The following is a 27,115-nucleotide window of genomic DNA, read 5'->3' as shown; positions in this document are numbered from 1 at the left end:
GTGAGTAATGAAGCGGCAAGACTTGCCTGTGGAAGACAGTTCCAGAGGGGGCAGAGATTTTGTGGAGATCTCCTAGACCCTACCTCTGAACTTGGAAATTTCTGGTCTGACAGTCTCCACAAGGCAAAGGTGGATTAATCAATACGTTAAACGAACTATTGTTTGGCTCTTTGTAAGGCGATGGAGAGGAAAGTCTGCTTGAGTTTCTTATCGGGGAGTCCTAAAAATTCCTTCTGGGCTGTCTGCCTGCCTGGTGAAAGAGGTGCAGATAATAATTCAAATCCATATAAGCACAGGGAAGGCACAGAACAAAGCACTGAAGTTTCACATTTGTTTGAAAGCAAGTTTCTATTCTTACAAATACAGTGGAACCTCTGTTTTCGTCGATAATCCGTCCGTGAAACCTCGGCGAAATCCGAAACAGACGAAAACCAAGGCAAACGCTGGAAAGCAGTGGAACTGCATGGGTCACTGTTTGTTGTCACAAAATTAGCGTGTGCGCGCCAACGAAAACTGAAGCAAACGACAAAAACGGAGACAAAATTTTCGGGGAAAGACTCGACGAAAACCAAAACTGACAAAAACCGAGGTTCCACTGTATGAAGCTACTCTGGATAGTGTGGGGGCAGTGACCACTGAAATCATCAGAGAAGCCCAGGAGGAGTCTGAATAATAGAGCAGTAAGGGTCCCAGAATGCAGCTTTAATAATTGTAGAAGGTTTTTTGCATATACAGAAGAGTCTAGTTGCCTCTAGATTCAGGGCGGTGGGGGTGGTACATTTGTCGAGGTTGTGGGGACCGCTGTCTCTGTAACATGTCAGGTGGTTTTCACTTCCTTACAAGTCCGTATAAGCCTGGTTTTGTAGACCTCCCTATTTGGCTGGCGCTAGAAGTCTTGTCTGCCTACGTCCATGAAATGGGACAGTCAGGGTCATTATTTTCTATCATGGAAGTGCCAAATGCCACCTGGTGTACCAAGCACTAAGAGCAGAAGGAACATGGCTTGTAAGCCAGAGACCAATCCCAGTGTCCTTTGTGTCAATTCAGGGAACAGATTTCAGGCAAAAGGGTAGGCTGCATTCCTAGAGAACAAATTCCTTGCAGCACTTCACGTTGCTGAGTAATAAATCCATTGCTCCCAGCGCCAGAACCATGAAATGATACATCTGGTCACGTCTAGCGAAAGACCATGTGATGGCATTCAGAATTTCCCCTCCCATTGCTCTGCTTGGTTCACTGTCCATTGTGAGGCACAGAAACAGAGCATAAGGATGACTCATCATGTTACTAGCCCTTGGTGAGGGGGCATAGGTTGACTGAAGCATCACCATCCCCATATTGTTTAGCTCAGCTCTGATAGGGCAGATGGTTAGAGGAGGAGGGAGAGGGAGAAGGGAGGAGAAGAAGAAGAGGAAGAGGAAGAAGAAGAGTTGGATTTATATCCACCCTTTCTCTCCTGAAGGAGACTCAAAGGGGCTTACAAACTCCTTTCCCTTCCCCCCTCACAACAAACACCCCGTGAGGCAGGTGGGGCTGAGTGAGCTCCGTAGAGCTGTGACTAGCCCAAGGTCACCCAGCTGGCATGTGTTGGAGTGTACAGGCTAATCTGGATTCACCAGATAAGTCTCCACAGCTCAGGCGGCAGAGCGGGGAATCAAACCCTGTTCCTCCAGATTAGAGTACACCTGCTCTTAACCACTATGCCACTGCTGTTAGGGCTTCCTGATCTGGAGATCCTCTTCCCTGCTTGAGTGGCTGCTACCCATGACTGTCTAGAGAAGAACGTTGGAGCTTACCAGCTTTTTCCTTTTTAGCCTTACGCTTGGCCTAAATGGAGAAGAAGAAAAGAGGGATGGTTGGGGGGCAGGGGGGCTTTTCTTGGTGGGTGGGGTGTTGCTTCCAATTTTGGGTGAGATGATTACTTTCTCTACATCAGCCTGTCTTTCACACATTCTTCTCTCTCTCTCTTTGCCTCTTTCTCTTCTCCCTCCTTTCCACATCCTTCCTGTAGAACTTCTTGGTAAGTCAGACATTGCCATCCCAGCTTTATCACGCTCAAGCCTCCCTGTCCACCCTTTTCATCACCATTTGCTTTATTTACCCGTAAATTTAGGTTGGGCTTGAAATGAAACCAAACCTCTGAGGCAGGAGTGTGAGGGGGGATCCCTTTGGAGCTGAACCAAGGGTGGAGTTTGCACTCTGCTCTCAGCATCAACACTAGAGGGCAGGCCGGAACCCCCTGGGAGATCACAGCATGATAAACAGGAATGCATTGGCTGCAGACAAGTCCAACGCTGAGAATTTCCTCTGTGTTTCGAACTGCTGCCTTTTTTCCTCAGTAGCTTTGACAACAATCTGATCGTCACATTTTGCAGGCGGGGGACTGAAGCCAGGAGAGAGTGCCCTGCCTAAGGCAGCCTGTTGTGTTGGTCTCTGAAATTTGAGAAATAGTTCTTTCTTTCTGCCCTGCTGGCAAGTAAAAACAGTGTGCACTGTTCTACATCCCCCCTAGCCCACGCACACCCATCCTGAACAACCTGATCACTGTGGTAAACTAGGCCGCAGGTGCAAAATATCCAGAGTTGCCTGCCTCAACTGTATGCTAATTTGGAGACATTTCTACATTTCTGGGTGGAAGCAACTTAGCCAGCTCTGATCTGAACTTGCCACAGTTGCGGGAGGCGTTAGAAAAGTGATGTGCTTGTTAACTTGGGCCTTGGGTGAGGGGTGGAGCGTCTGCTTTGCATTGAAGAGGTCCCAGGTTCAATCCTTGCGATCTCCAGCTAAAAAGGATCAGGTGGTAAAGTGATGGGAAAGACCTCTGCCTGAGACCCTGGAGAGCCTCTGCCAATCAGAGTGGACCTGATGGACTGTGAAAGACCAATGGTCTAACTCAGCAAACAAATATTTGCATATGATGCAGCTAGCAGTCATAGACTGTATAATCTGTGAGACTAAATCAACAATATATACTGGTTGTTGTGGGTTTTCTGGGCTGTGTGGCTGTGGTCTGTTAGATCTTGTTCCTAACATTTCACCTGCATCTGTTACTGGCATCTTCAGAGGTGTATCACAGAGGGAAGTCTGTTACACACTGTGTCTAGTTAGGAACAAGATCTACCAGACCACAGCCACACAGCCTGGAAAACCCACAACAACCAGTTGAATCAGGCCGTGAAAGCCTTCGACAATACACAGTATATACATTAAAGGGGTTGTGTCTCAGTAATGCCCTAGTACATCTTTGAGTAAGTCTCCCATACAGACAAGAGTGCATTCCTAAGAACTAATCAGCACTTTTACAGCTCCTTCCGTAATCTTTACAGGGATAGCTACTGACTAAATATTAAATATTGAAGACCCAACGAGCGACCAACTTCTGGATATATTTTGGCTTCAAAAATCTTCAAAGGCTCGTGAGCCCTAGGACATTTTTGTAGCAAGAGGTAGCTTTGCAGAGCCAAAGTAAGTCCGACTAGATTGTTGTAAGAATAAGGTTATAAATGACTCACTGATCTGCATTGAAAATACCATGCACTCACGAGCCTTTGAAGATTTTATCTTGACCTTCCTCTGGGGAGTTTGTTGCAGCCCAGGCCGCATTCTCTTCTCTTCCAGTCGCACTCTCAGCTGTCCTGTGAGACATGTTAGTCTGAGATTGTCGGTCACAGTGAGCTTCATGGAAGAGAGGTCAGAATCTCCCTGGTCCTGCTGTGCCACCTTAACCACTATCCCACACTGACTGCCATTAAAATTGTAAATGTGTGGGGGAGTGCCTTGATCATCTCTTGACTACTTAATGTGGTAAATGTAACTTGTGCACAAATGTAAGATGGCCTGCTCTTTTTTAATGGCATATCTTGGGAGCAAACCTAGTCTTGCATTTGAGTAAATACAGCAAATGCTGTAAAGTTTGGGTTCAGGCTGCCTGTGGAGGATTGCAGTGGCCTCCTTCTGTGATTCTCTTTCTCCAAAATTGCCGTAGCATCACTCTGGCTTTTAAGAGAGGCACCCAGGTGCCTCTCTCTCTGGCTGTTGGATGGAGCTGCTGCCGTTCCAAAGGTGTGTCCTCTTGGCCTATTATTTCTATTATGTGTTTATTCTGGCCAGCCCTGAAAAGCTCTTGGATCTTAGTAGGGTTTCATTTCAGGCCTTATCTACACCATCACCGATCCCGTATCCCCATCTCTTTCTGTGCCTCTGCTGAACCACTCCAGAAAGGCTATGGGGCAGATCCTGAGATCCACCTTCTAGTGAGTTCTGAATGCTGAGCTGAGGGAGGGGTCCCCCTTGGAAAAAGGTTGGGCTCCTTCCCCTGGGCCATTCATCTGTCGCAAAGCTGCTGCTGATTCCATAATTCCCTTTTTTGCGGGTTTGTTGTTGTCAAGCCGAGCACTGGGATCTCAGCCTGATCTCCCCATAACTCTGGGCCCACTTTCTCAGCTGCTTGGGTTTCCCCCCCACCCCCCATGATGTTTCCATTAAAAAAAAATCCACCGCTCTTCCTGTTCTTCACTTTTCTTTCCCGTGCTGGAGATTTCACCCACCTGGCTGCTCAAGTCATCTTGCTTTTACCTCCTGTGCATGTGGCATTACAGTGGTGGTGCTGGTGGTGGTGGTAAAGGGATGTTTGAATGACAGGAGCACCCACCCATGGCTTCCTGGCATGGTTTCACCCAGTGATCCCTGATGCTGGGATGTAGAACTCTGTGTCCATCAGACTGAGCACTGGATTGCACCCAGCACTTGCATTTTGCATTTCCTGTGAGCAGTTTATGGCTGCTGGTATGAAGGAGGCTGAGGAGAGCCCTGGTCTTAAGGTGCCCCTTGGTTTGTATGATTTTGCAATATTTTCGGAGTGAATGTGAGACTGTCTTTATGCGAGAGCCTCTGGATTCCTAATCCTATATTTCTCAGACACCTGAGCCATCTAAATCTCTGCCCATCATTCCCCCTTCCCAACACTGTGTTAGTTGTTGTCCAGCAAAGTTGCGTGTGGGGCAGGGGAAGCTCCCTTGAACCAAATTCTGCCCTGGGTACAACTGTAAGGGTTGTATCTCAAGTGAATTTGAAATGATGGTGATGATGGTACCACAAATAGGATGGGATGTTGGAAGATGGTGGTAGATGGCAGCTATTGCAGGTTTGCGGACAATTCAGGAAATGGGGGAGAAGATGAGGAAGAGACCGAGTATCCCAGCTCTTGTTTCTGGAAAATGATCTTGTGCTGCATCCATGTGGATAAACTGGATTTTTCTGGCAAACTGACAACAAAGGCCAGGAGGATTTAATAAAACCCAATCATGATGCAGAGAAAACAGTCAAGCTACATTTAGACATGACCATCTATCATGGCATATCTTACACCATTCAGGTGCAGTTTGAATTCTGATTTTATTATAGATTCTTAGGAGCCTGGTTGATCATGACAATATTATTACTGGAACCACTTTAAGTCAGATTGTCTGCCAATTAATATGTATTCCTAAACGATAAAATAATTAGAAGAGATTTAAAAAACCAATATTTCTATGAGCAGGCAATACCACTGTAAGACATTTCAGTGGGAAAATATATATGTGAATGTTCAAAATAAGCAATTCTAGAAATCTTCACAGCGTTTTTAGTTAACAAGTAACTGATTTGTTAACCTCAAATACCTCTGCTTAGTCACCCAAAGCAGCTTCCTGGGACTTCTGGAAGGTAAAATGCATTAAAATTTCTCTCTTGGAGCAGCCATCTTGATTTTTTTGCCTCACAGGTTTTTCCCCCACCCATGTTTTTAGAAAGGCCACCCAGCTCTGTGTATTCTGCCGACCTTTCCTAGATGTCAGAACTGCTGTCATACTGTTGTCCCTGTAATTTGGACCTAGACCTGTATTACTTTTACCTCAGGTTAAGAGAAAACTGAATCTACAGTTGTGCTATGTCTGTGCTGCAGGCTCAGAGAAGACTTCAGGTGTGTGTGTAGGGCAGAGAACTCACTGCTGGACTTACCAATGGAAGAAAGGCATGAGTCACAGTTTATCCAAGAGTATAGGACAGAATGATAGGGGGGAGAGTGTCTATGGCAGAAGCAGAGAAGAGGAGGAGATAGCATTATGGGATAGGGAGAAGTTCAGTGCTCTGGTTTGATTTGGAGAGGCCAGTGGAACATATAGGTGGAGGTGAATATTTGACAGCTTAGCAAAGAAAAAAAAAGGGAGAAAAGTAAAGGGGGGAAGAATTTTGGAAATGGATTTGGGAACCCATTAGCATTAAAGAACTAGCTCAAATTCTGAGATGGCCCCAATGTGGGTGTGAGCCAGGAAATGAACGACACTTTTCCTAACTTATTCTGAGCACACCTTCACAAGCACCAATATGATGGAATGTTTGAACAGTCAAGGTAAAATAAATACCCTCAGTCACGGTGTGACTTAAAAGAAATGTGCTATCATTCCTTCTCTGTGCTCTTCAGATTTCTGCTTGTACATTTTAGATCTCTGTTTGGACTGTGGCTGCATTGCTTGTGGCAAAGGGGTCTCCCCCTGTGCTATTTCCCCAACTTGAAATAGCCTTCCATGGGCCAAATGGCACCTCTCGTCCCAGGCTAGGAAAATAGCAATGGGAGATGGTTGGAGCCCCTTCTTCATATGTGATGTGGCCCCAATCCAAATAGAGCACGGGAATTGAGGAAAACCTGCATCTCACATCTGACTGTTGGGAGGGTGGGGATCCCATGCCCACCATGTGTAGTCCTTCATGTGTGAATCAGGCAGGGAATAAGTATGTGAAAGGCAAAGCTGACATCTCACAATGTCAAGCATAGAAAAGTATAGTACGTTGATTGTGGAGTGAGATTTGTGTGCCCTGTGAACAAAGTGTTGTGCTTTTTTCTTTCTTTTTTTGCGAGGGATGTTGAACCCTTTTAAATCTTGCGTGTGGTATGGCTGGCTTCAAGCAAATTTTAATGTAACTGTTTCCCCCTACCCTGAGGAGCAAATGACGCGGCACTTTTCTGAGGGTGTCGCAAAAATTCTGTGACAGAGATCCGTTCCTCAGACTTCCTGAGAGAGGAAGTCGAAGCTGAGATTAGTCGTGCTGGCCTTCTTTCCAGGACGACTGTGCTTGGAGTCTCCATTCATTTCAGATCTCAGAAGACCCAAATGACACCAGGGAAAGTGAATAAAAACTTGGGAAAGCATCTCTGCCCTTAGGCTGGGGTGTTAACTTCCCTTTCCCACTCCACACTCTCAAAGACAACTTTATTCTCCCCAATGCTCTCCATGGCTGTAGAATCCATATCCATTCCAAGGAAGGCCTACCAAAGACGTGGGCTTTTAGGACGGGTCTTGGGGCTGGTGGGTGAAGAGGGGGTGACGTGTTTGTGTCGGCCTTCCTCTTGCAGGGAAGGGGGACCTGCAGCCACAACTGGACAACGCACTCCAGGACGTCAGTGATATGTATCTCCTCTTGGAAGAGACAGAAAAGCAGGCCGTTCGCAAGGCCCTCATAGAGGAGCGTGGCCGGTTCTGCACCTTCATTGCTTACTTGCAACCTGTGGTGGTACGTGGCTTCCTCCCCCACCTCACCTAAACTGTGCTTTTTTCCTTTCTAACGTGACCTCCTTTTCCTGCCAGTCCTGGTGGAACTGCACTGATTTTCTTGGCCTGCATTTACACAAGAGATATCAGGGCAAACGGTGATGTTAATTAATCAGTAAATTTGTAAACTGGAATCCAGAAGTTTGTCAGCTATAATTTCAAAGGTAGGTTACTGCCAGTAGATCAACCGTTTAAAATATTACTGTCCAGCTTCCAGAAAAATTGGTATCCAGTAAAAAAACAAGGAAATTGAACAAAAAAATAAATGAAATGAAATGACAGAATGAACGGAAATGTTTTCCTCAGTCACCTAAAATCCGAAAGACTAGGCTTTAAATGAGGTATTCTAAGAGGGGAATCCCCAGAGGGAGGGCCAAATGTGGAAAGACCCCTTCCCCCTTGCATAGTTATCCACTGTGCCTTCAGGAGTGGGAGTACTCAGAGGAAAGACTTTGCCAAAGATCTGAACCAGGGCCCTAACTTTTAGGGCTTTAAATTGTTTTCCATTGTGAATTGACATAGCTCTTTAAATGCAGGCCGAATGCATTAGCTGTGGTTTGTGCTGGTCAGCAATTTTACCACTGCATTTTGCACCGATGGAAGCTTCCGAGCTTCAGTTGGGCGAAGTAAGCATGTTTGTGCATGTGTGGAGGTATTTACATAATTATTCCTTGGCCCAGAACCCAGTGTTGCTTTGGGACACAATATTCATTTTGCACACTGTGTGGCCTGCTCATTATATTGCCAGAGCATCCGCTATTTAATTGGCACAGGGCTCAGCAGCTTGGGAACAAGGGAAGCCGCAGCTGTCAGATCCAGATAAGGGAGAGAAGAACCCCCAGAAGCCATCGAAGACAGCTCCAGGCTTCAGGGTTTTCAGTCTCAGTCAGTATCCAAGCCTCTCAAAGGTTTCTTTTTGGCTACTTTGGGTAAATTTAAATTTACTAATTAAGCTGAGTTGCATCCCATAAGCACATTAAACGATCAAGAGTTGATCACATTAAATATTAGTTATTTGAGCGTCACACTGTTATATAGTGGTTAATCTGGACTGAAGATTCCTTCCCTGCCCCCCACCCGCACCTCCTGATTAGTTTAGACCAGGGGTCTGCAACCTGCAGCTCTCCAGATGTTGGCCATGCTGGCAGAGGCTGATGGGATTTGTAGTCCTTGAACATCTGGAGAGTCGCAGGTTGCAGACCTCTGGTTTAGACACATGGCTGCCGCTCTCCTTTACAACTGTGTCTGTGCTTTGCGCAGCTGTTAGACAGCAGAAAGGAAAGTCTTGCATATGGGAATATCTCCCAGCATGAGCAGCCTAAGCTTTCCTCTGTGTAGGCAAGTGCGCTCTTTCCAAGATAGTGGAGTCAGGTGTCTCCTAGAGTTTCGGCATCCCTGGGAGTTGTTTGGTTTACCTGTGTACCTAGGTTGGTCCTGGTGCTTGTTGCGCTTCATCTCCCTCAGCCCTGATGACTATTCCCCCAAGCAAGAGGACAGAGCTGGGATGAGTCTGATGCTCCGCATCAACAGAACTCTGTGATTCAAGGATGTCTTCCATAAAAATAAATGTTACTTTTCTCCAGTGGGGAGCAAATACCTGTTCTTCTTTTTGGCCTTTTACAGAATGGAGAGATTACTATGTTGGGGGAGATCACCCACCTGCAGGGCATTATTGATGATCTGGTGGTACTGACTGCAGAGCCTCACAAATTGCCCCCAGCTAGTGAACAGGTAAGAATACATGGGGTGGGGGGTGGGGGACCACAATATAAAGGAGTGGCTGGAGGGGTTCTCGCCCCCATTCTGGAGGGGTCAGAATGACCATTTAGAAGAAGAAGAGTTTGGATTTATACCCCTCTTTCTCTCCTATAAGGAGAGTTAAGTAAGTTTCCACAGCAGGGTAAATATAGGATCCATGGGGCTAGTTTAGGTCAGGAAAGCAGTGCAGGGGAGAAAACTCTAAGCCTTCTCTTCCTATGTACCACGGTCCTAATCCCAATCAGGCCCCAAATGCACCTGGGAATTGAGTTATGAATAGAGTTCCAGGAGCAGTTTTGATCAACTCGCCCTATAATGGCCTTGTGGGTGGCACGATAATTATATATCTGAAAGGACTCTTGGCCTCTCTTATTGCTGCAAGGCTGAATGAGCCAAGATTGGCCAACCGTTTCTTGGCCGTGGAAAGTGATGCACAGACGCACCTAATTCAGCCACGACCAAGCTGCCAGTGCTTTGTGGTTAAGACTCCGGGACCAGCGTAAATTGGACTGGGATCCTGAAGAAAGAAAGAACATCTAGTGTCAGGGTCTGTTACCCCAGTCAATAACAAGTCTCAAGAATGGTTCAAGAGCTTTATTAGAACACTGTGTCAGCCCAATGGCCAGATAACCGAGACTGAGGTTTGGCTCTCTGGCCCCCAGTATATACCTGTAAGTTACAGTTTGACTCAACCCAGAACCCCCCCCCCCCCCACCTCGCATTGCCATAATATCAGCATGTGAAAGGACAGCGAGAAAGAGACATTGTTTTGGGGACAGGCAGGCTACTCCCTCAGGAAGGCCGATAAGAAGTAGCAGTTAAGCACTATTGCTGTGTACAAGCGAGCTGCCAAGCCAAGCATAGCGCAGGCCTGACATCTAGGTTTGAATCCCTACTCTGCCATGGGAGCTTGGTAGATGCGGTTGGGGCAGCCGTACGCTCTCAGCCTAACCTATCTTACAGATAAGATGCTAGAAGCTAAAGGCTGAGAGTAAAGACATCGTGTCTAATGTAAGTAGGATAGAAATGAAGCAGTTTTTTTTAATGTAATGTATTTGCCACGTGAAACCTTTCTCAGGTGATCAAAGATCTGAAGGGCTCCGACTACAGCTGGTCTTACCAGACTCCACCGTCATCTCCTAGCAGTTCTGGATCCCGCAAGTCTAGCATGTGCAGGTAAGTTTGTTGCATCTGGAATGCGATAGGGCTTGCTGTTCAAGAGACAGGAAAGCAGAATGGAAGCCATGCGGAGAAGCCTATGGTGGCTTTTGGGGTGCTTGTGGATGCTTTCTGAAGCTCTGTGGCGATAGACCATAATCCCATCATGAAGGAGCTTCCTTCAGTTGTCGTATTGTATCGTGTATTTAATTTATATACCACCCTCTCCCAAAAGGCTCAGGGCCCTGTACAAGAAGAGTGACAATATCAATAGTCATAACATAAACTTCAGTTAGGCATAGTCAATCAACATCAAATAAGCATAACATTATGAATGGCAAAATATTAAGAACCAAAAGACATGAGTAATATAATCAACAATTAGCAATAACCATAACTACACATTATTAAAATACCATAAGCATACTATCACAAAATGGAAAACATCAATAAACATAGCACATTAGAATATGATGTAACTATGTAAACAACAAGGTAACAATATATTGTCGAAGGCTTTCTCGCAGTAATTACGCTTTCAAATGCACTCGGAATCACTGGGGTGTTATAGGAGCCAGCCATGGTCAGAGCCTAGTAGCATTCTCTCCTGATGTTTCGCCTGCATCTGTGGCTGGCATCTTCAGAGGATCTGATCTTCTGAAGATTGCAGCCACAGATGCAGGCGAAACGTCAGGAGAAAATGCTACTAGAACACGGCCATGCAGCCCAGAAACCACACAACACCAAAGGTAACAATAATCATAACAGTACACATAGCAAAGGACATACCAGCATAATAATACCACCATTTAACAAAAATATCAATAGTCCTAACCTAACAAATAATCCAAGTGGACATAGATGGCGGCTTCCTCTTCTATAACAAAGACTACAGCATATAGCAACTTAGTGTTAAACAGCTCTTAGGTGTCTCTGAGGTGAAAAGGCCGTCTCCTGACTGAGTTACCCTGTGGTGAAAGCTTCCTGCCTGCCCAGTTGTGGCTTGATACAGGCATCGCTGTGGTGGGGTGCAGGATCCTACTTGTGTAACTTTGCACTCACCCAGTGGCTCCTTAAAACTGGGCAACGTTAGCAAGCCAGTGAAATGCCCACCTGAGCTACAGATCTCTTTTGCATTGATGTTGCACACTTGGGGGGAGGGCTGGTTTAGATGAGTCACTCAGCATGTGTGGCTTCACACCACTAGGTCTTCTGTCCCACCAGCACCTCTTTTTTGATCGGGCCTGTCGTGTCACGGTGGGACTCACGTGGTCTGGGAGGGACAAAGTCAAACTCTTGGATTCAGGCTTGGTGTCCCTTGGAACTGTTTGCAAGAAGTGCCGAAACACGAAGCTACTCCCTGGCAATGCTTTTGTGCTTGGTGTGCACTTATTCTGGCCAGCGTTTGGCAGAGGAGGCTGTGCGAGGTTTATGAATCATTGGTTGTAGATCACCTGCTATGGAAGGGGACTGAAGTAAAGGTCAAATGCTTTGTAATCATTACTGTAATAATGCAGCTGAGGTAGGACCGTAAGCAGTCGGAATGACGTTATAAGCCTGGAAGGCCGGGCAACCTTGAAACTGGATGGGCGGAGGTGGACCAGCCCCCCTATCTAGGCTACCTTGTCCTTCTTTCCTCCTCCTATACACAGAGGGATCTTTGTTTTAAAGTGGTCATTTCCTTCCTTCTGCATCTCCTGCACTTCTCTCCAAGCATTTAGGTCATTCCAGCTGGCCTGCTATTGCCTGCGATTCCTCCCTGTCGTCTGCTCCTGCCACCCTTTTAGTGGTGCTAGTAGCTTTAGCGGGTAGCCCTTCTTTTTCTGTTCTCAAATAAAATACTCACCAAATTCCGTCTGTCATTACCACACGGCCGGTCGGGCTTTAATAGCCATGAAATCCGCCAGCGGCCCACGCTCTATATCCAGTGTCTGCGTCGCCATGACTCCCCGGAAGCTGGCTCATTTCCCAGGATGCTGCGTATTCCTCCAAATACGTCTTCACCGGGAGCGCCCCCCCAGACATCCACTCCAGTCAGGGTTAAAATTCCCTCGGGAAGCAACTTTAAAGGAACAGAAAATGTAAGCCAGAGGAAACCTGCCCTTCCCTGTCAATCCTGAGCCCATGATTCCTCTGCTGTTTCCACCCCAAATCCGCTGTCCAAAGATAAGCTTCAAGAGGATCAGCAGTAGCACAAATGACTTATACGGCAAGTCAGGGGTGTCCAACTCTGGCATCCCAGATGTTCATGGCACCCCAGTTGGCCATGCTGGCAGGAGCGGATGGGAATCATGGTCCATGAACATCTAGGGCCCCAGAGTTGGACACCCTTGCTGTAAGTGGTCTGCCCATATCCATTTAATTGCACTTCCATGGTTTAGGAGGAACACACTGAGTTGGTGGGCACAGAGGCTGGCCACATGGAATGCTGCACCTTTTCCTTCTTGGTTTTGCAGGGTTTGTGCTGAAATGCACAAGACGGTCTCATCCGCCTGAGGTGTCTACTTTCAGAATGGGAGGACTTTTATCCCATAGAGCAGTGATGGCGAACCTATGGCACAGGTGCCAGAGGTGGCACTCGGAACCCTCTCTGTGGGCACGCACACACAGGGTTCGTCATGTGGGGGGCGGAAAATCACCCCCACACAAACAAATCTAGGCTGGCCTTGGCCACTGAGCACGACGTGCGCGCACCGCGGTGAGCAGGGAGGACTTGGCTGATGAGCCTGGTGCCTGTGCTCCGGGTGGTTGCTGCCCAAGGGGGTGAGGGTGGGTGGGCGCAGAGGAGGCAGAGATGCTGGAGAGGCACAGAACAGTACGCATGTGACTTACTGGAGGCTAGAGCAGGCTGGCCCCTGCTCAAGCAGGTGGAAGAGGGAGCCAACCAATTTTTTCTAAACTAAAACCTCAGCATTCAGATTAAATTGCCGGGTTGGCACTTTGCAATAAATAAGTGGGGTTTGGATTGCAGTTTGGGCACTTGGTCTCAAAAAGGTTCGCCATCACTGCCATAGAGGCCATATTCCTGCCCAAGGGCCCCACTAGAACACACTGAATCAGAGATGGATTTTTTTTGGAGGGGAAGGAGTCTCTTTTTATGCCAGTCTTCTCTTTTGGAAACAGATGCATTAGCAGGGGTAAAAGAAGGAATAAAGGGGGAGGGGAGCGAGGCAGAAGAGTGGGAAACACTGTAAAGGGACCAGGTGTACCAACTTTCCACTGGACATCTTTGAGACTCAAGTGTAGTTGGGCATTCCATGTTGCCAAGGCAGGGTTTGGTGGGCAACACAGTCCATCTTCCTTAATGGGAAAATCCAGTTGCAAACTACTGGTAAAGTGTACTGAGAGCGTGTTACTCAAAAATGTGTGAAAGTCATCAAAGAGCCCTACGGGGATGGGGCGGTATAATAAATCGAAAAAATAAATAAATAAATAAATAAAAAGACAAGTCAGGGCTGGAGCGGCCTTTTTTTCCTGAGCAAAGCCAGGTCCCAGGCACCAAAAAAGATTGCATCCGTTCTTCAGGAATGGCAAAACACATCCTCTCTGTATTTTCGAGGGCTTCCTTGTCTAGTTGCAGAATCTTAACTTTTTCTGGAATGCCCAAAACATAATCTCTCAGGCTCCTGGGTCTCTCTCAAGAGCACACATGCCTTAAATTGCTTGGAGCAGCATCTGACTTTTTTGAAATGATGGTTTGGAAATATTTCAGCATATGAAATGTTTATATAAATGATTAATAAGAATGAAGCCCTGTGAAATACCTTCCTGAGGCATTGGCTGAATTGGGGGCTGGCTGGGGAGGAAGTGGGGAATCTAGGTATTGACTTATAGATGTGAAAAAGGTATTACTGAAATTGTACTCAAAACCTGAGTTTTCATTACTGAAATTTCATTACTGAAATTGTACTCAAAATTGTACTCAAAACCTACTGAAATTGTACTCAAAACCGAAATTGAGACTGCCATTTCCATCCTGTTATGGCCGGGCCTTATTTATTTATTGATTCCATCACAGGCCCTGCCTACTTCCTCCCTCCTTTTCCTTTGGCCTTCGATTGGGCGCCTGTTTAAACAACTTTGCCCCATAAATTGGGCTGTTTAATTTATAGCTTTTATTGTTGTAAACTGCTGCTTAGGTTTTAATGATTTTAGGTATTCTATGTTTTGTAATGTGCGATACTCTGCTGTTTGATTTAACAGCCATGTAGCGCCCACAGCCTTTGAGTGTGGCCAGCTTCGGGGATAAGGCGGCCTATAAGTTTAATAAAATAAATTAGCAGCAGAATTGCCGGACCTGCGCTGCTTTATACTTCCCTGAGGGGTCTCGGCCACTGAACCTCAGTAGCTCCGTTTCCTCCTGTCCTTGGCCCTGTACGTATGTTTCCCTGCTTCCCACCCTCCTCATACCAGGGGTCTGGAAATGCATGCTGTGGGTCTTCAGTGAGTGCACGTACGGCTCCTCTGGCATTTGTGCTGCCTACCAGCTGTTGCGGGAGTGTAGAAACCAGCTGCCCTGTGCTCGAGGAGGACTTCTCTCTCTCTCTGTCTCTCTGCCTGCTGCTTGTCGCCCACAGCTGCATAACCAAGTCTCTTCTCTTTTCCTTCTCTGCATTTGCTCCTGCTGATCGGACTTTGGGCATGGCAGAAGTCTTCCAGCTCCGCTTCGTCCGAGGCCTCAGAAACCTGCCAGTCTGTTAGTGAATGCAACTCCCCGACCTCGGTTAGTGCTAGCGCAACTGTAGGGGTGTGGTCAGGTGGGGAAAGGGTGACGCTTGAACTGGCAACCTCTTTCCCTTTCGGCTTTCACCCTGCCTCATACCCAGGACGCTAGAACACCCTTTCCGGTGCTCTGCCACTCTTCGCATGCCCTGGATCCCTTGGGAAACAGACCTACATTAACCTTGTCCTCCCCCTTCATTTTCACCCCTGATCTGCTCCCACCTCTTGTTGGCTGGCTTTGTGCTTTGTGTCTAATGATCGGGTGTGATTCTGGCTTCTTGTGCAGCTCTGCCCATTGCGCTGCCACGAACCACCCCCTTCCCCCCATGCAGATTGATTCAGTGTGCAGACGGATCGCATTGGGCTGCGGGTTCTCTTCACCGTGGTTTCTTACTATGTTTCAGTGGAAACCTCTGAATGTAGCTCATGGGGCCAGGACTGAAGGAAGCTCCCGAAGAAGCCTCAGTCTGGTGTGTATCTTACGGTGGGCCCGCTCTAGACCCTCCAAGGCTATCTCCTCCAAGATGAGAACAAGAGCTGCCCGCCCCCTTTCTCACCTCCCATGGGTTTTGGCCTACTGCTTTTCCAGTTTGCCTTCTTCCAGTGATCCCCAGCATGGTCCCCACCGGTGTGTTTGCTGGTGCCCCCAGAGCAAAGAACCAAGCCTGGCTGTCCTCTTCTTCACTGGAGGTGCTTCAGAAGAGCTCGGGAGGTGTCACTTGTTGTCTGGCTGAAGCTCCACTTCAGAAACAGCTGCCTTTATTGTCAAGGAGAGCCAGGCTTGGAAGCTCCTGAACCGCCCAGCGTTTTGTGTTTGGGCATTTGGCCCATGTCAGCCTCTCTGTGATCAGTCCCACCCACCCCGTGGCAGCCATTTTGTTGTGGTGGCCACTGAGTGTTCTCAGAATGGTAGAAGCATCTTCAAGCTCAACAATGGCTGGAGCCCCCTAGTCTAAGAATTTGCCTTCCCTGGAAGAGACAAGAGCAGTGGGTCCCTGCCGGCTCAGAACCATTTGTACAGATAACGACAGCTAACCTCAGAGGCTCTCCTCAGGGGCGTTCATGTGCAAGAGCCTCTGTTCTGTGCTGTTTGCCAAATCTCTCTGTTGTACCCAAAGGACAGGACATTTCTCTCCCTCCCCTGCCAAGAAGGATAATAAAGACTTGAGTGGGTGCCTCAGGTTTTTGAAGCTCTGGTTTCAAGAACTACTGTGATCTGTCTTAATGCTGTAGCTTTATTTGAGACAGAAACAGGTGGCCCCCACGCCTGTGTAGAGTGTGCTTTGGAGTCTTTTTTCCCCAGTGCAACAGCTCAGCTCCAGAACAGTGTGGGTTCCTTTGTGCATGTGCAGAGTTCCTTTCCCTCAGTGCTGTGCCAGTGAAGGAGGAGAAGGGCTTCCCAATGTGAATTTTAGTTACCCTCAGCCTGTGCTCTACTAGACATCAATCTCTAGAGCGGGGTATCAAACTCTGGCCCTCCAAGTGCTCATGATCTGTGATTCCCATCAGCCCCGCCAGCATGTAGGGAAAGAGGCTAGTTCTTTTTCCATGAGAACAGATGGAAGTTAAAAATGTAAGCTTTGTTCAGTTTTTATAAACGAGGCATTGCCACTGAATTACATCTACACTTGCAAGCTCCAGATTACAGTGGAACCCCGGTTTTCATTGCCTTCAGTTTTCATCGGTTTCAGCTTTCATCGATTTTTTTCAGTGAAAAAATTGTCTCGGTTTTCATTGATTTCCCTCGGTTTTCATCGATTTGCAGTAAGGTGCAGGGGTTTGTGGAGAAAAATCACCTGGACAAAGCTGTTGCAGGCTGTGTCTGCAACTTGTTTAATGACGATGTCTTGCCCCATTTCAGACAAATCTTAAAGAGGCATCAGAAACAGGCCTCTTTGGACAGCTTTCTGGTGCGGCATTCGTCCACTGGCTCTGAAGCTGGTCCTAGTGTTATTGTTTGTTACTGTTTTCAGCATTAAACACTATGTTCATTCACCAAAAATGTGTTTTGGTATGTTTTTTAGAGTGCCTAGAACAGATCAATTGGATTTACATTGATTCCTATGGAAAAGTTTGCCTCGGTTTTCATCGATTCTTTTCGGACAGATTACCAATGAAAACCGAGGTTCCACTGTAGATCCTAGAGCTCCTGACCATGTGCACGTGCTCTCTCCATCGCAGCAGGGCTCCCGTACTCAGCTACCAGTAGCCGCACCCTGCAAGGGATCCCTGGCTCACTGGTTCCCCTCCACATCTTTTGCTGAATTTGGGCATGGACGTCCAACATACATGGCTTACAGACTCTGTTTGTCTGGAGCTGGGGTCTTGGGCTCATTGCCTGGGTCTTCCTTTGTACCAGCAGATCCTATGTGCTTCCTCTTCTCCTAGCTGTGGCTGAGTACTTACTTCCAGTTGGTGCCATGAGAGGAAAGTCCCCTCCATCACCAAAACACCACTATATAATAATTTGGATAGTGAGATGACCCCTGGGGGAAAGGCCCTACCGCTGATTGTAAGTGATGGAGTAGAAGCCAGAATGCAGCTGTACCGTGATGTTTTTTTGTCACTTACTTTAAAAAGTAAGGTTTCTAGTCCTCAGCGTGGACACGTATGGGACATGTATACTCTTGCTTCTGCCTAGCGCCAGAGTTGTAGTTGAGCCACCCAGAAGCCCAGAGTCTTCTTCATAGGCACTGCCTACCCAGCTGTGGCAGTGCCCAGGTAACCACGAGGCTCAGGAGAGAAGCTAGGACAGTGTCTTTTGCTGAAAGAGATGAAAGAAAACAAAGAGACGGGCCTTCTTGCAGATCAGGCTGAGGGGGAACCTTTCATGCAAGCTGTTGAGTGTTAGGACCGGATCTGATTGCCAGGTGCTTTGGGCACTCAACAAGGCAGCCTGGAAATTTTCAAAGCATGGCCTGGTATCCCTTGCCTTCCTCTTGAATCTTTTTGTGCATGTAGGAAAAGATTTTTTGTTGTTGTTGAACAAGAGGCAAATCAAACACCCACCACAGCCAGCCCAACAAAGCAAAATGGTTTCCAGACCATTTTGCGATGGATCCCCTTGATCTTCTACTCCTTCTGCCATTTTGCCACACACACCCCATCTCCCTCCTTCCAGTTGCATCTCCTATCTCTGCCCTTTGACATACTCGCTGTTGTTTGCTTCTATAGAGGTCTTGCTTTGGGGCCTCAAGCTTCTCTTTGCTTTTTCAGGATTGGTCCAAAGCCACTCTGTACGAGCAGCCAGTGGCAAATACACTGCAGCGAAGGAAAGACCGCGTTGAGCATCTCCGGGAAGCAGAGATGGGCTCGGCCACCCTGGGATATCCAGGCATCAGTTTGGAGGAAGGATCGAGGCCACGCATGTCCCCAGCCACCATCGCTGCCAAGGTACCACCGGGTGCAGTTTGCGGGAGGAGAGGGCCATGGGCTACAATTGATCTTAGGGCGCAGGCAGGTTTGTTGAGCTGGAGGCATGCCCTGCAGGCTCTGCTATCTACATGCAGATTTGGGGGTTTTAAAGCCCACCCCGGCACTTTGAGTTGGGTCCAGAAACAGATAGGCATCTTGTACATTTGGTACAATATGGGTGGAATATGCTCACTGCAGGAGACCTCAGTTAAGAGCTCTGCAACTTGTATTCTGCTCCAGCTGGAGTTTTGGGGCACTTATGGAAGGCCAGTACACATAGAAGGTCTTTCTGTCATCCAGTCTGAATGTTCCCAGGATACGTGCGGTTGTAAACGGATCTTCCTTCTGACCTCTTCTGCAACCCGTTCAGGCAGCAGCACTGGATACAGACAGTGCCCCCAGACATCATACCTGGCCTACCAGAAATAGTGGTAGACTTTACTCCATATTAGTTGTGCCACCAAACATGGAACCATGTTTCAGTTTTTTGACTCGCATTCAGCTCTCTACTGTAACCAGATGCCCATTATGGATTTCCATGATCTTCCTGGATTTAAGAAGGAAAGGGGTCAGAGTTATGGGTCAACAATGCACTGATGGCACCATGTCCAGATCTCTAGGTAACTCTTTCCCAGAGATATGGCAGTGCCAGGGGTGTAGATGTGCTGTCCTTTTGTGTAGATGTTGAATACCATCTGGAACAAGAAGGAATCCTGCTGTACCCTGTTGGTTAAAAGAGTGGGGGTAGAGTGTTAGTCTTCCAGTACCACCTTATGGACCTTTTTGATTAGGAAAGATGGAACCGCTTTTGATTAGGAAAGATGTGCCCCTGTTCCCATCTGAGCTAGATGGTTCAGAGGGCACTGAAAGGTCCTGAGAATCCCAGTAGAATGAACAGCTTGACATACCCATAGCCAACTCTGCAGAAATCTCACTTGTCTAGGTATGGCTGCAGAATCCACTGAGGTCTTGTGCAGTTGGTTCTGCACGATACCCCACATTCAGGGGTCTGCAAAACCTGGCACATGACATGGAAAAATTGTTTGAAGGTAAAATAGAGGAAAATAGAACTGTGTAAGCTCTTCCGAGTTCTTGCTGGGGAGAAATAGAGGTTATAAACACATAAATTTAACATGTTAGCTGCTGTTCTTTGGGCTTGAAATCCATCAGGGGGATGATGGGGCATGCTTTCCTCTGAGCCAGGCCTAGCTGTTCAATAGCCCCTTTTGTTTTTGCATTCCCAGCATGGTGAGGAGGTGTCCCCAGCAGCCAGTGACTTGGCAATGGTGCTGACCCGTGGCTTGAGCCTTGAGCACCAGAAGAGCAGCCGGGACTCCCTGCAGTACTCCAGTGGCTACAGCACACAGACAACCACGCCCTCTTGTTCCGAGGACACCATCCCCTCACAAGGTATTTTTCTCCCATGAATGTAGCAGCGGAAGGAATGGAGTTTGACGTGGCCAGTGACTTGGTGGTGTTCCAGAGGGTGGCTATTGTGGGCACAAGGACAATGTGCGGAAGGGGTGGTGGCACAGAATTCTTGGCACCAGCAGAAAGTAAAACAGCTTAGAGGCCTTTGCAGTGAGGAAAAGAGAGGACTTTGGGGTGGAGGATAAGATCCATAGTGGATTGGAAAACATGCTGTCCTTTTCCATGCAAGGCTCCATTTTGCAACCAGAAGCCATAAAATACAGTGACAGGACTTTGTGCGAACTAACAAAATGCATATTGCAGAGAACTAGCCCTATTGAGAGTTGCTGCATAGAGAACATACCCATAAATATTGCTGATCAACAAATAGTGTTTTTAAAAAGTGCTGCCTATTTTGGTAAGAATTCTAGAAATGGTGTTCAACCATAATAACCTGCAGTAAAGTTCAAATGTTTTATCAATGTTTAGTACAGGAGTTCAGGGCAATGGATGTCATTCTCCCTTGGAGAGGATAAGTAAGTGACCAGCTCAAGGTCACCCAGCCAGCTTCCATGGCAGTGAGGATTCAAACTGAAGTCTCTCAGATCCCTCATCCAGCATCCTAACTGCTATACCACACTGACTGTCTTTAGTGCACTGTGGTTGGCACAATCCACCAGGACTCTTATCTCTGCTCCTGCACATTTCATTAGATTAAAACACTTAGTTCTTGGTTTATTTTTTAAAAAAATGTGTTTTAAATGTCTTCTGTGTCCATTTCATTGGTTGGCCTCTTGAGAAGAGGACAGAGGCTGACGCCTGAAAATCTGCATCCTTTTTTACTTCCTTTTCTGTTTGCAAGAGAAGGGTCTGTCGCTTTATTGAACTGAATGGGATGGTTTATTGATGTACAGTATAGGTACAGATGAATGAAATGACTAAGCAAGCTAACAGACTAGCTCTGCTCCTTCTAGCATTTTGCCCTCCGGTCACCTCCAGCCTTCCCAGTTAGTAGCGAAGAGAAATCCTGAGCTCAGAATGTCCTCAGTTAGACTGCAGGCATAAGAGTGGAGCTGAGTGAGGAGGGGGCATAGCTTAGTGGCAGAGCCCCCGTTTTGTATGCAGAGGGTCCCACATTTGTTCCCCAGCATCTCCCAAGTAAAAGGCTCAAATATCAAGTGATTAAAAAGACCTGCTTTTGAGAACCTTGGGAGCAGCTGCCGGTCAGAGTAGACAATACCAACCTGCTCTGTTCTGTGTCTTCCCTCATAGGTTCAGATTACGACTGCTATTCAGTCAACGGTGACGCCGAAGGCGAGAGTCAGAGCGATTTTGACAAGTCCTCGACCATCCCTCGCAACAGCAACATTGCCCAGAACTACCGCCGCATGATTCAGACCAAGCGACCTGCTTCTACCGCTGGCCTGCCCACCGGCACTGCCCTGCCATCGGGTACCACTCCGGGCGTGGCCACCATCCGTCGCACGCCTTCCACTAAGCCCACGGTACGCCGAACCCTCTCCAACGCCGGTCCCATTCCCATCAGACCACCCATTGTCCCCGTCAAGACCCCCACGGTGCCTGACTCCCCTGGATACACTGGCCCCACCCGAGTGGGCAGTGAGGAATGCGTGTTCTATGCCGACGATGCCTCACCTAATCCTATGGACTTCTCCAAAGCCTCACCCAAGAGGCTCAGCCTGCCCAACACAGCCTGGGGCAGCAACATCATGGAGATCTCGGTATATGCTGGGGCCGGGCAGCACCTCTCCACGGAGGAAGAGGACCAGCAGCTGGCAGCCAACCGCCACAGCCTGGTGGAAAAGATCGGTGAGCTGGTGGCCAGTGCGCATGCGCTTGGGGAGGGCCAGTTCCCCTTTCCGACCGCGTTGTCTGGCCTTGGCCCCGGGGAAGAGACACCCGTTCCTCCCCCGGCAGCCTCAAGTGACCCCCCTGCTGAAGACATGTTAGTAGCAATCCGCCGGGGGGTGCGCCTTCGCAGGACCATCACCAATGATAGGTCAGCCCCACGGATTTTGTGATGGCCCCTTTCCAGCTGCCCATCTTCTGCCCTGCATGGGGTCAGGACTGAACCAGGAACAACCACCACGACGAAAAAGATGAAAGAGAACCAACCACAAAAAAGGCAAAGCCACTTTATGGACATAGCGTCAAAGGCTAGAATTAAATGGAGTCTGAAACGAAACACACCTTCGCGAACATGCTCCGAAGGGTACAGCCTGGCACTGGTTGGAGCCTATTTTATATACTGTTTTTCAAAGGTCACCCTCCCAGGTTTCCTCTCCTTTCCCTGTTCTGCACCTTCTTCCTGACTTTAAAAATCAGTTTCTGCCAGCACCACCCAGAGGCAATCTGTGTTGTTATATGTTTTGTCAGGGAGGAGTGAAAACCTGGACCGAATTTATCAACTGTTGGGCATGCATCACACATGCAGCTGTAGTGCAAGGCAAGACTGTCTTCTGCAAAAAGCACTCGTGCCTCTTCTGAACGGATACACCGTTAAGTCCTGTGCTGAGTCCTTCCCTCCACCATTGTCTTTTCTGTGTTTCGATCATCTTTTTTTGGTATCCTCTGGTTCAAAAAAAAAAGAAAAGACTTCCTAGGTGGTTACATCAACGTTCCCAGATAATTTGGCCCTGTTAAAAGATGGCTCCTCGTAACACAGCCGGACTTCGGGCTGGAAAAGCAGCTGTGAACAGGAGCCTCGTGAGAATGTGACTGTCCAGTGGAAGGAGCCTCACACTTCCCATCTGGGTGCGGCTACACTTTTGGCAGAGTCACGGGCACAAAATCTTTGTCTGCGTCGGTCCTGGTGGTGCCGTTGGGAATCGGATGGGTGGTTTCTGGTTTGAACCGGGCTGCTTGTCTTTCTGCCAGGCCCCTGTTGGGGGTTACACAGCAGCAATTCAGGAAAGCCAAGAGGCAGGCTGCCGCCGCCTTGCCAGAGACGCCTGCAATGCCTAGCCCAAATCTTTCCATAGACCCATGGCGACAGTGCCCTGGGATGCAAGTGTGGCCAGAGAACGCATGTGGCTGAGGAGCTGTAAGTAGGTGTGGGTGGAGGTGGCGATCAGTAGTACTGGGCTGAAAGAGGGGTGAAAGAGGCTCCCAGGCAAGTGGAAGAGGGGTGCCTGTGCTAAGTCCAGTGTGTGGGCCGAGAGTCTCTCTCACAAGGGTGAAACTGTTCTTGTGTGTGAGTTCATTCTTGGATAGGTGCCACACCAGAAGCTGAAGCTCTTGACTTTGGCTCAGGTGAACATGGATGGCTGGGGAGCTGCTTTTTAAGAGGTATTTTTGACAGGTCTGATGAGAGAGGGCCCCTTGTGATTAGTTTAGGGTGAGCTCTGTGGCTGCTGCTGGCGGCATTGCCAAAGTACATTACCCATTCAGAAACTTTCCCTTCTATGAATGTTCATTGGCTGTAAAACTGTAGTGACTTTTTTTAAAAAAGATGGGAAGAAACAGAATATCTGCATAGCTGATGAGTAGGAGTGAATGTGTTAAAAAAAGCAGAGAGGATTGTTCGGCGGCAGGGGGGTGGAATGGATCTGCTCCCCCTCCAAAGTTTGGACTTCAGAAACAATGGGAAAAAGATATGGCGTCCCTGGTTCCACATCACATTCCTCATTTGGGGTGCAAAATGGAACATAATTTTGATAATCAGTAGACCCTGCAAATGTTTCACGACACAAAGTATTAAAGGTGAGCCGCTGATGCAGATGCTTTACTCACCGCCGAGGACTCAGAAGGAGCAGGCCTTGGTCACAGAGGGCTCTCAGTCTAAACCCAGTTTGGTTTCTCCAGGAGTGACTGAATCCCACATGTGATTCAGATTGGATGGGCCCAAGGTATGGGGTACAGACTGTTGAGCTGACCAGTTCCCAGGCGACATGCGGCCCTTAACTTTAAGTCTTGAGCAATGGGCGTATACCGGCATTTCACCAGTTGGGTCAGAGCAGCCTGCCTGCTGCTCAAGCAAGTCTCATCTTGGTATTTCTTGCCTTAGGAATTGGCTCACCTGTTCTGCTGCCCTTGAGGCACACTTTTTGAATAGGCAGGGCAGAAGTAATGTCAGGCATGGCTGCAGAGGCTCCAACTGCTCCAGTGAGGTCTAGAGCTGAAGAAGAAAGGACAGTCTGCCTGGAGGCTCATCAGCCAGGCCAAAGGGTGCATCAACTGATCTTTTCCGTAAGTGGAGTGTCTGGCTCCTGTGTGCCTGGCTCCCCAAGAAAGTCGAGGATTTAAGGCTGTTGGCAAAATGGAATGTGATGCTGGGATGAGGAAACAGTCCTGAAAAGCAAAAGGGCGAGGAGGCAGAAAGCAGAGGAGAAAGGCAGATGGCTTATATGAAGGTAGACGTGTGTGTTTCAGGTGTGGGGGGGAGCTGGCTTTTCCCTTTGTTTGGCTAGAAAAGATGTGCTGGAAGCTAGCTTGTTGGAGAAATGAGATGGAATTGAAGGGGGTAGGTGTTGAAAGCAGGACTGAAAGCAGGAAAGAGTTTGGCTGTCTGATGCCAGGATAAGAGCATGAGCACCAGCTAATCTCCAGTTGCCCTACATAGGTAGGAGATGGTGCCAGCCCAAGTTATATTTTTTGTTAGCCACAATTCTCTTGAACAGGCCAAAGACCCCAGTTCGAAAGGAAACTGCATTGCGCACATGGTAAAATGGGAGTTGGTTGAAACTTAGAAAAGCCCTCCACCAGGTTTGAAATGACTGTTGACAAATGTGAGGTTTAGGTGAATTTGCATAATATAATCCAAACTCAGCAAAGTTCAAGACAGACAAGGTGGTGATTTCTGGCAGGAGTTCGCATGCATCAATCCACAAACCATACAGCCACAATTGTGCATATGTAACTGGGCACTCAGGATTCTGGGCACAATCATCTGCTAGAGGCCTTTGAGGAAGCACACCTCCTCCTCCACTGTTCTCTGGCTGATCCTGCCCCCCCCCCCCCCCCATGCCTACCCCCAGTGCTGGCAAAACACAGCAGCTCCTGGTGATGTACATAGTTCCAAAGCCGAAAAACCCTGGCCTCCCCCTCTGTTCCGGGAAGGGGGTGGGAGATGGTACCCTCTCATGTAACCCTCTTCCTTTTTGACTGTTGTAATAACATTTTAGTTCTAACTTGCCAGCCCTCCTGTTTGCTCCATGCTGTGTCATGACCAGAGATTACAACCGTGACAAATGTTTGCATTTTGCTTTTTATTTTTCATTTTTGTACAGAGAAAAAAACAACCCTCCTTTAAAATGTCTTTTAACTGACGTAACTATTCTGGTGCTGTTGTAACTTGTCCCCCCCCCCCCTTCTCTCTTTTTAATTTATTTCCCTGGCCCCTTCTAGCACTCCCCTAGTCTTTCCCACAACTTTTTTTCTTACTTGAAAGGATTATTCTACCCCCAACTCCCTCCTCCATTTAAAATAGTCACTGCTACAAGTAACGAATGCACTGTGAAGATTCCAGTATTAATAAAAGTCGTACTGTAATTAATACAAAGGGGGTCTCTTCTCTCCACCCCTCCCCCGCTTGGGTGCTTTTCTTCCCCTGCTTTCTCCTCCCTGAGAAAGGAAGTGTACAGGGCAAAAAATGCCCACCCCATCTTTGAGGGAAGCACATGCTCCCTCCCACTGTTTGGGGCAGATCCAAAAGGATGGGGTTAGGGGGTCTGCACATTGTTAATGCTGTTGCAGTGTAGTAGTTTTTTTCCTTTCCCCGAGGATTGAGCCGTCCATACCCAATATATATTTCATTACTGGGTGCTGTGGCCAAGTTTCCTGGCTGTATATGTCGCCTGTTCCCAGCAGCATTCTCACCTGACGTTTCGCCTGCATCAGTGGCTGGCATCTTCAGAGGAAACCACACAGCACCCCAGTGATTCCAGCCGTGAAAACCTTCAACAATACAATATATTTCATTTTTGTCTGATACAAATCTTACCTGTCTACAGGTCCAGCATCACTCTGAAGTTGACTTATCCACAAGTACTTTTTTTTTTATTTTGCACCCAACCCTTTCCTAGAGGGGAGGCCATCTTTAGACAAGCAGACTGTTCCCCCAGGAAAAGAATCAATCCGGTGGAGCGGTCACGAGGAAGAATGCAATGCAACAAGTTTATCAACAAGGCTTTTAATTAATGGGCCACAGTCCATTTGAAAAAAATCTAAACCGGGCTCATAGGAGCCACCTCTTCAACAGACAAGAGCTTAATGTTGTACGAAACTATATTTACAGACATGCACACTTCAAACAGTACAAGGGTAAAGAATACAGAGGTTCCCAGATACTGGCCACAGAAGCAAGAGACAGACCAACTCCAGCCTGGCATCTCCCACCCTGCCACCCTATCCATGTCGCACAATGCTCCTCTACAACTTATACCTTAACATGGGGGGGGGCGGCGGGCTCAGTTTGACAAAGGGCATTGCTCGGGGCTGCAAAGACAGGCAGGGGACATATGCAGCAAGTCAGCTGCCTGCAAGGGAGGATGATCTAGAACAGTCTTTGCGGGGGTTTCTGTGACTCTTGGGAGAGTTCAACCCACACCTAGAACGGCATGTACAAAATCTGCTTATGGCAAGCTGGGCCCTGGGGTCCAAGAAACCAAAACAGAACAATCCAGCCAGAATGGGAGGGTGGAGGTGGGACTGGGATTCTCCACCCTGTGTCTTTGGAAATGTGTCCTAGCCAAGTCCCAGAATGGACTCCTGCTTAGAAAGCATAGCGGGTGCGGATGTCCTCCAGCTTCTTGGATACCTCAGGTGGAGTCCTGTCCAGCTCTTCAGCCACATTCTTCTGTTTGTTGGGTTCCATGGAGTTGAACTGCTCACACAGATCCCCATCAATTACATTCTAGTAGGAGAAGGAAGGTGGTCATTTTGTAATCACTTGACAAAACAGAGGTCTGTACTTTGGGCACCAGGGCTAGTTATCGTACATCGCAAAAGCCGAGAGATGAAGGAGAAGGTGCAAAAAGCTGGTTCGACAGCCAAGATCCCTGAATCTACTTCTATGCACTGACCTCATTTCCAAGAAAATGCTGTTA

At 47.9% G+C, this 27,115-nt stretch overlaps 2 protein-coding genes across 2 annotated transcripts in view; one reads left to right on the top strand and one right to left on the bottom strand.

The window, feature by feature from the left end:
- The window catches only part of MTSS2 (MTSS I-BAR domain containing 2), a 77,669-nt gene extending 52,106 nt beyond the window's left edge, over positions 1-25,563 (top strand). The window contains exons 7-15 of the mRNA XM_048515340.1: positions 2,012-2,020; positions 7,391-7,548; positions 9,210-9,317; positions 10,423-10,520; positions 15,093-15,225; positions 15,629-15,694; positions 18,441-18,617; positions 19,883-20,048; positions 21,321-25,563. Coding sequence (XP_048371297.1) covers positions 2,012-2,020; positions 7,391-7,548; positions 9,210-9,317; positions 10,423-10,520; positions 15,093-15,225; positions 15,629-15,694; positions 18,441-18,617; positions 19,883-20,048; positions 21,321-22,090 — 1,685 coding nt within the window. The 3' untranslated portion in view covers positions 22,091-25,563. The remainder of the gene's footprint in view (positions 1-2,011; positions 2,021-7,390; positions 7,549-9,209; positions 9,318-10,422; positions 10,521-15,092; positions 15,226-15,628; positions 15,695-18,440; positions 18,618-19,882; positions 20,049-21,320) is intronic.
- Positions 25,564-26,183: 620 nt separating this feature from the next.
- Positions 26,184-27,115, bottom strand: part of SF3B3 (splicing factor 3b subunit 3) — a 35,482-nt gene continuing 34,550 nt past the window's right edge. Inside the window, exon 26 of the mRNA XM_048515251.1 lies at positions 26,184-26,922. Coding sequence (XP_048371208.1) covers positions 26,782-26,922 — 141 coding nt within the window. The 3' untranslated portion in view covers positions 26,184-26,781. The remainder of the gene's footprint in view (positions 26,923-27,115) is intronic.

This window comes from Sphaerodactylus townsendi, linkage group LG14 (assembly GCF_021028975.2).
Source record: "Sphaerodactylus townsendi isolate TG3544 linkage group LG14, MPM_Stown_v2.3, whole genome shotgun sequence".
Taxonomy (NCBI): Eukaryota; Metazoa; Chordata; class Lepidosauria; order Squamata; family Sphaerodactylidae; genus Sphaerodactylus; species Sphaerodactylus townsendi.
Note: the sequence above shows the minus strand (reverse complement) of the source record. Positions and strands in the feature narration are given on the sequence as shown.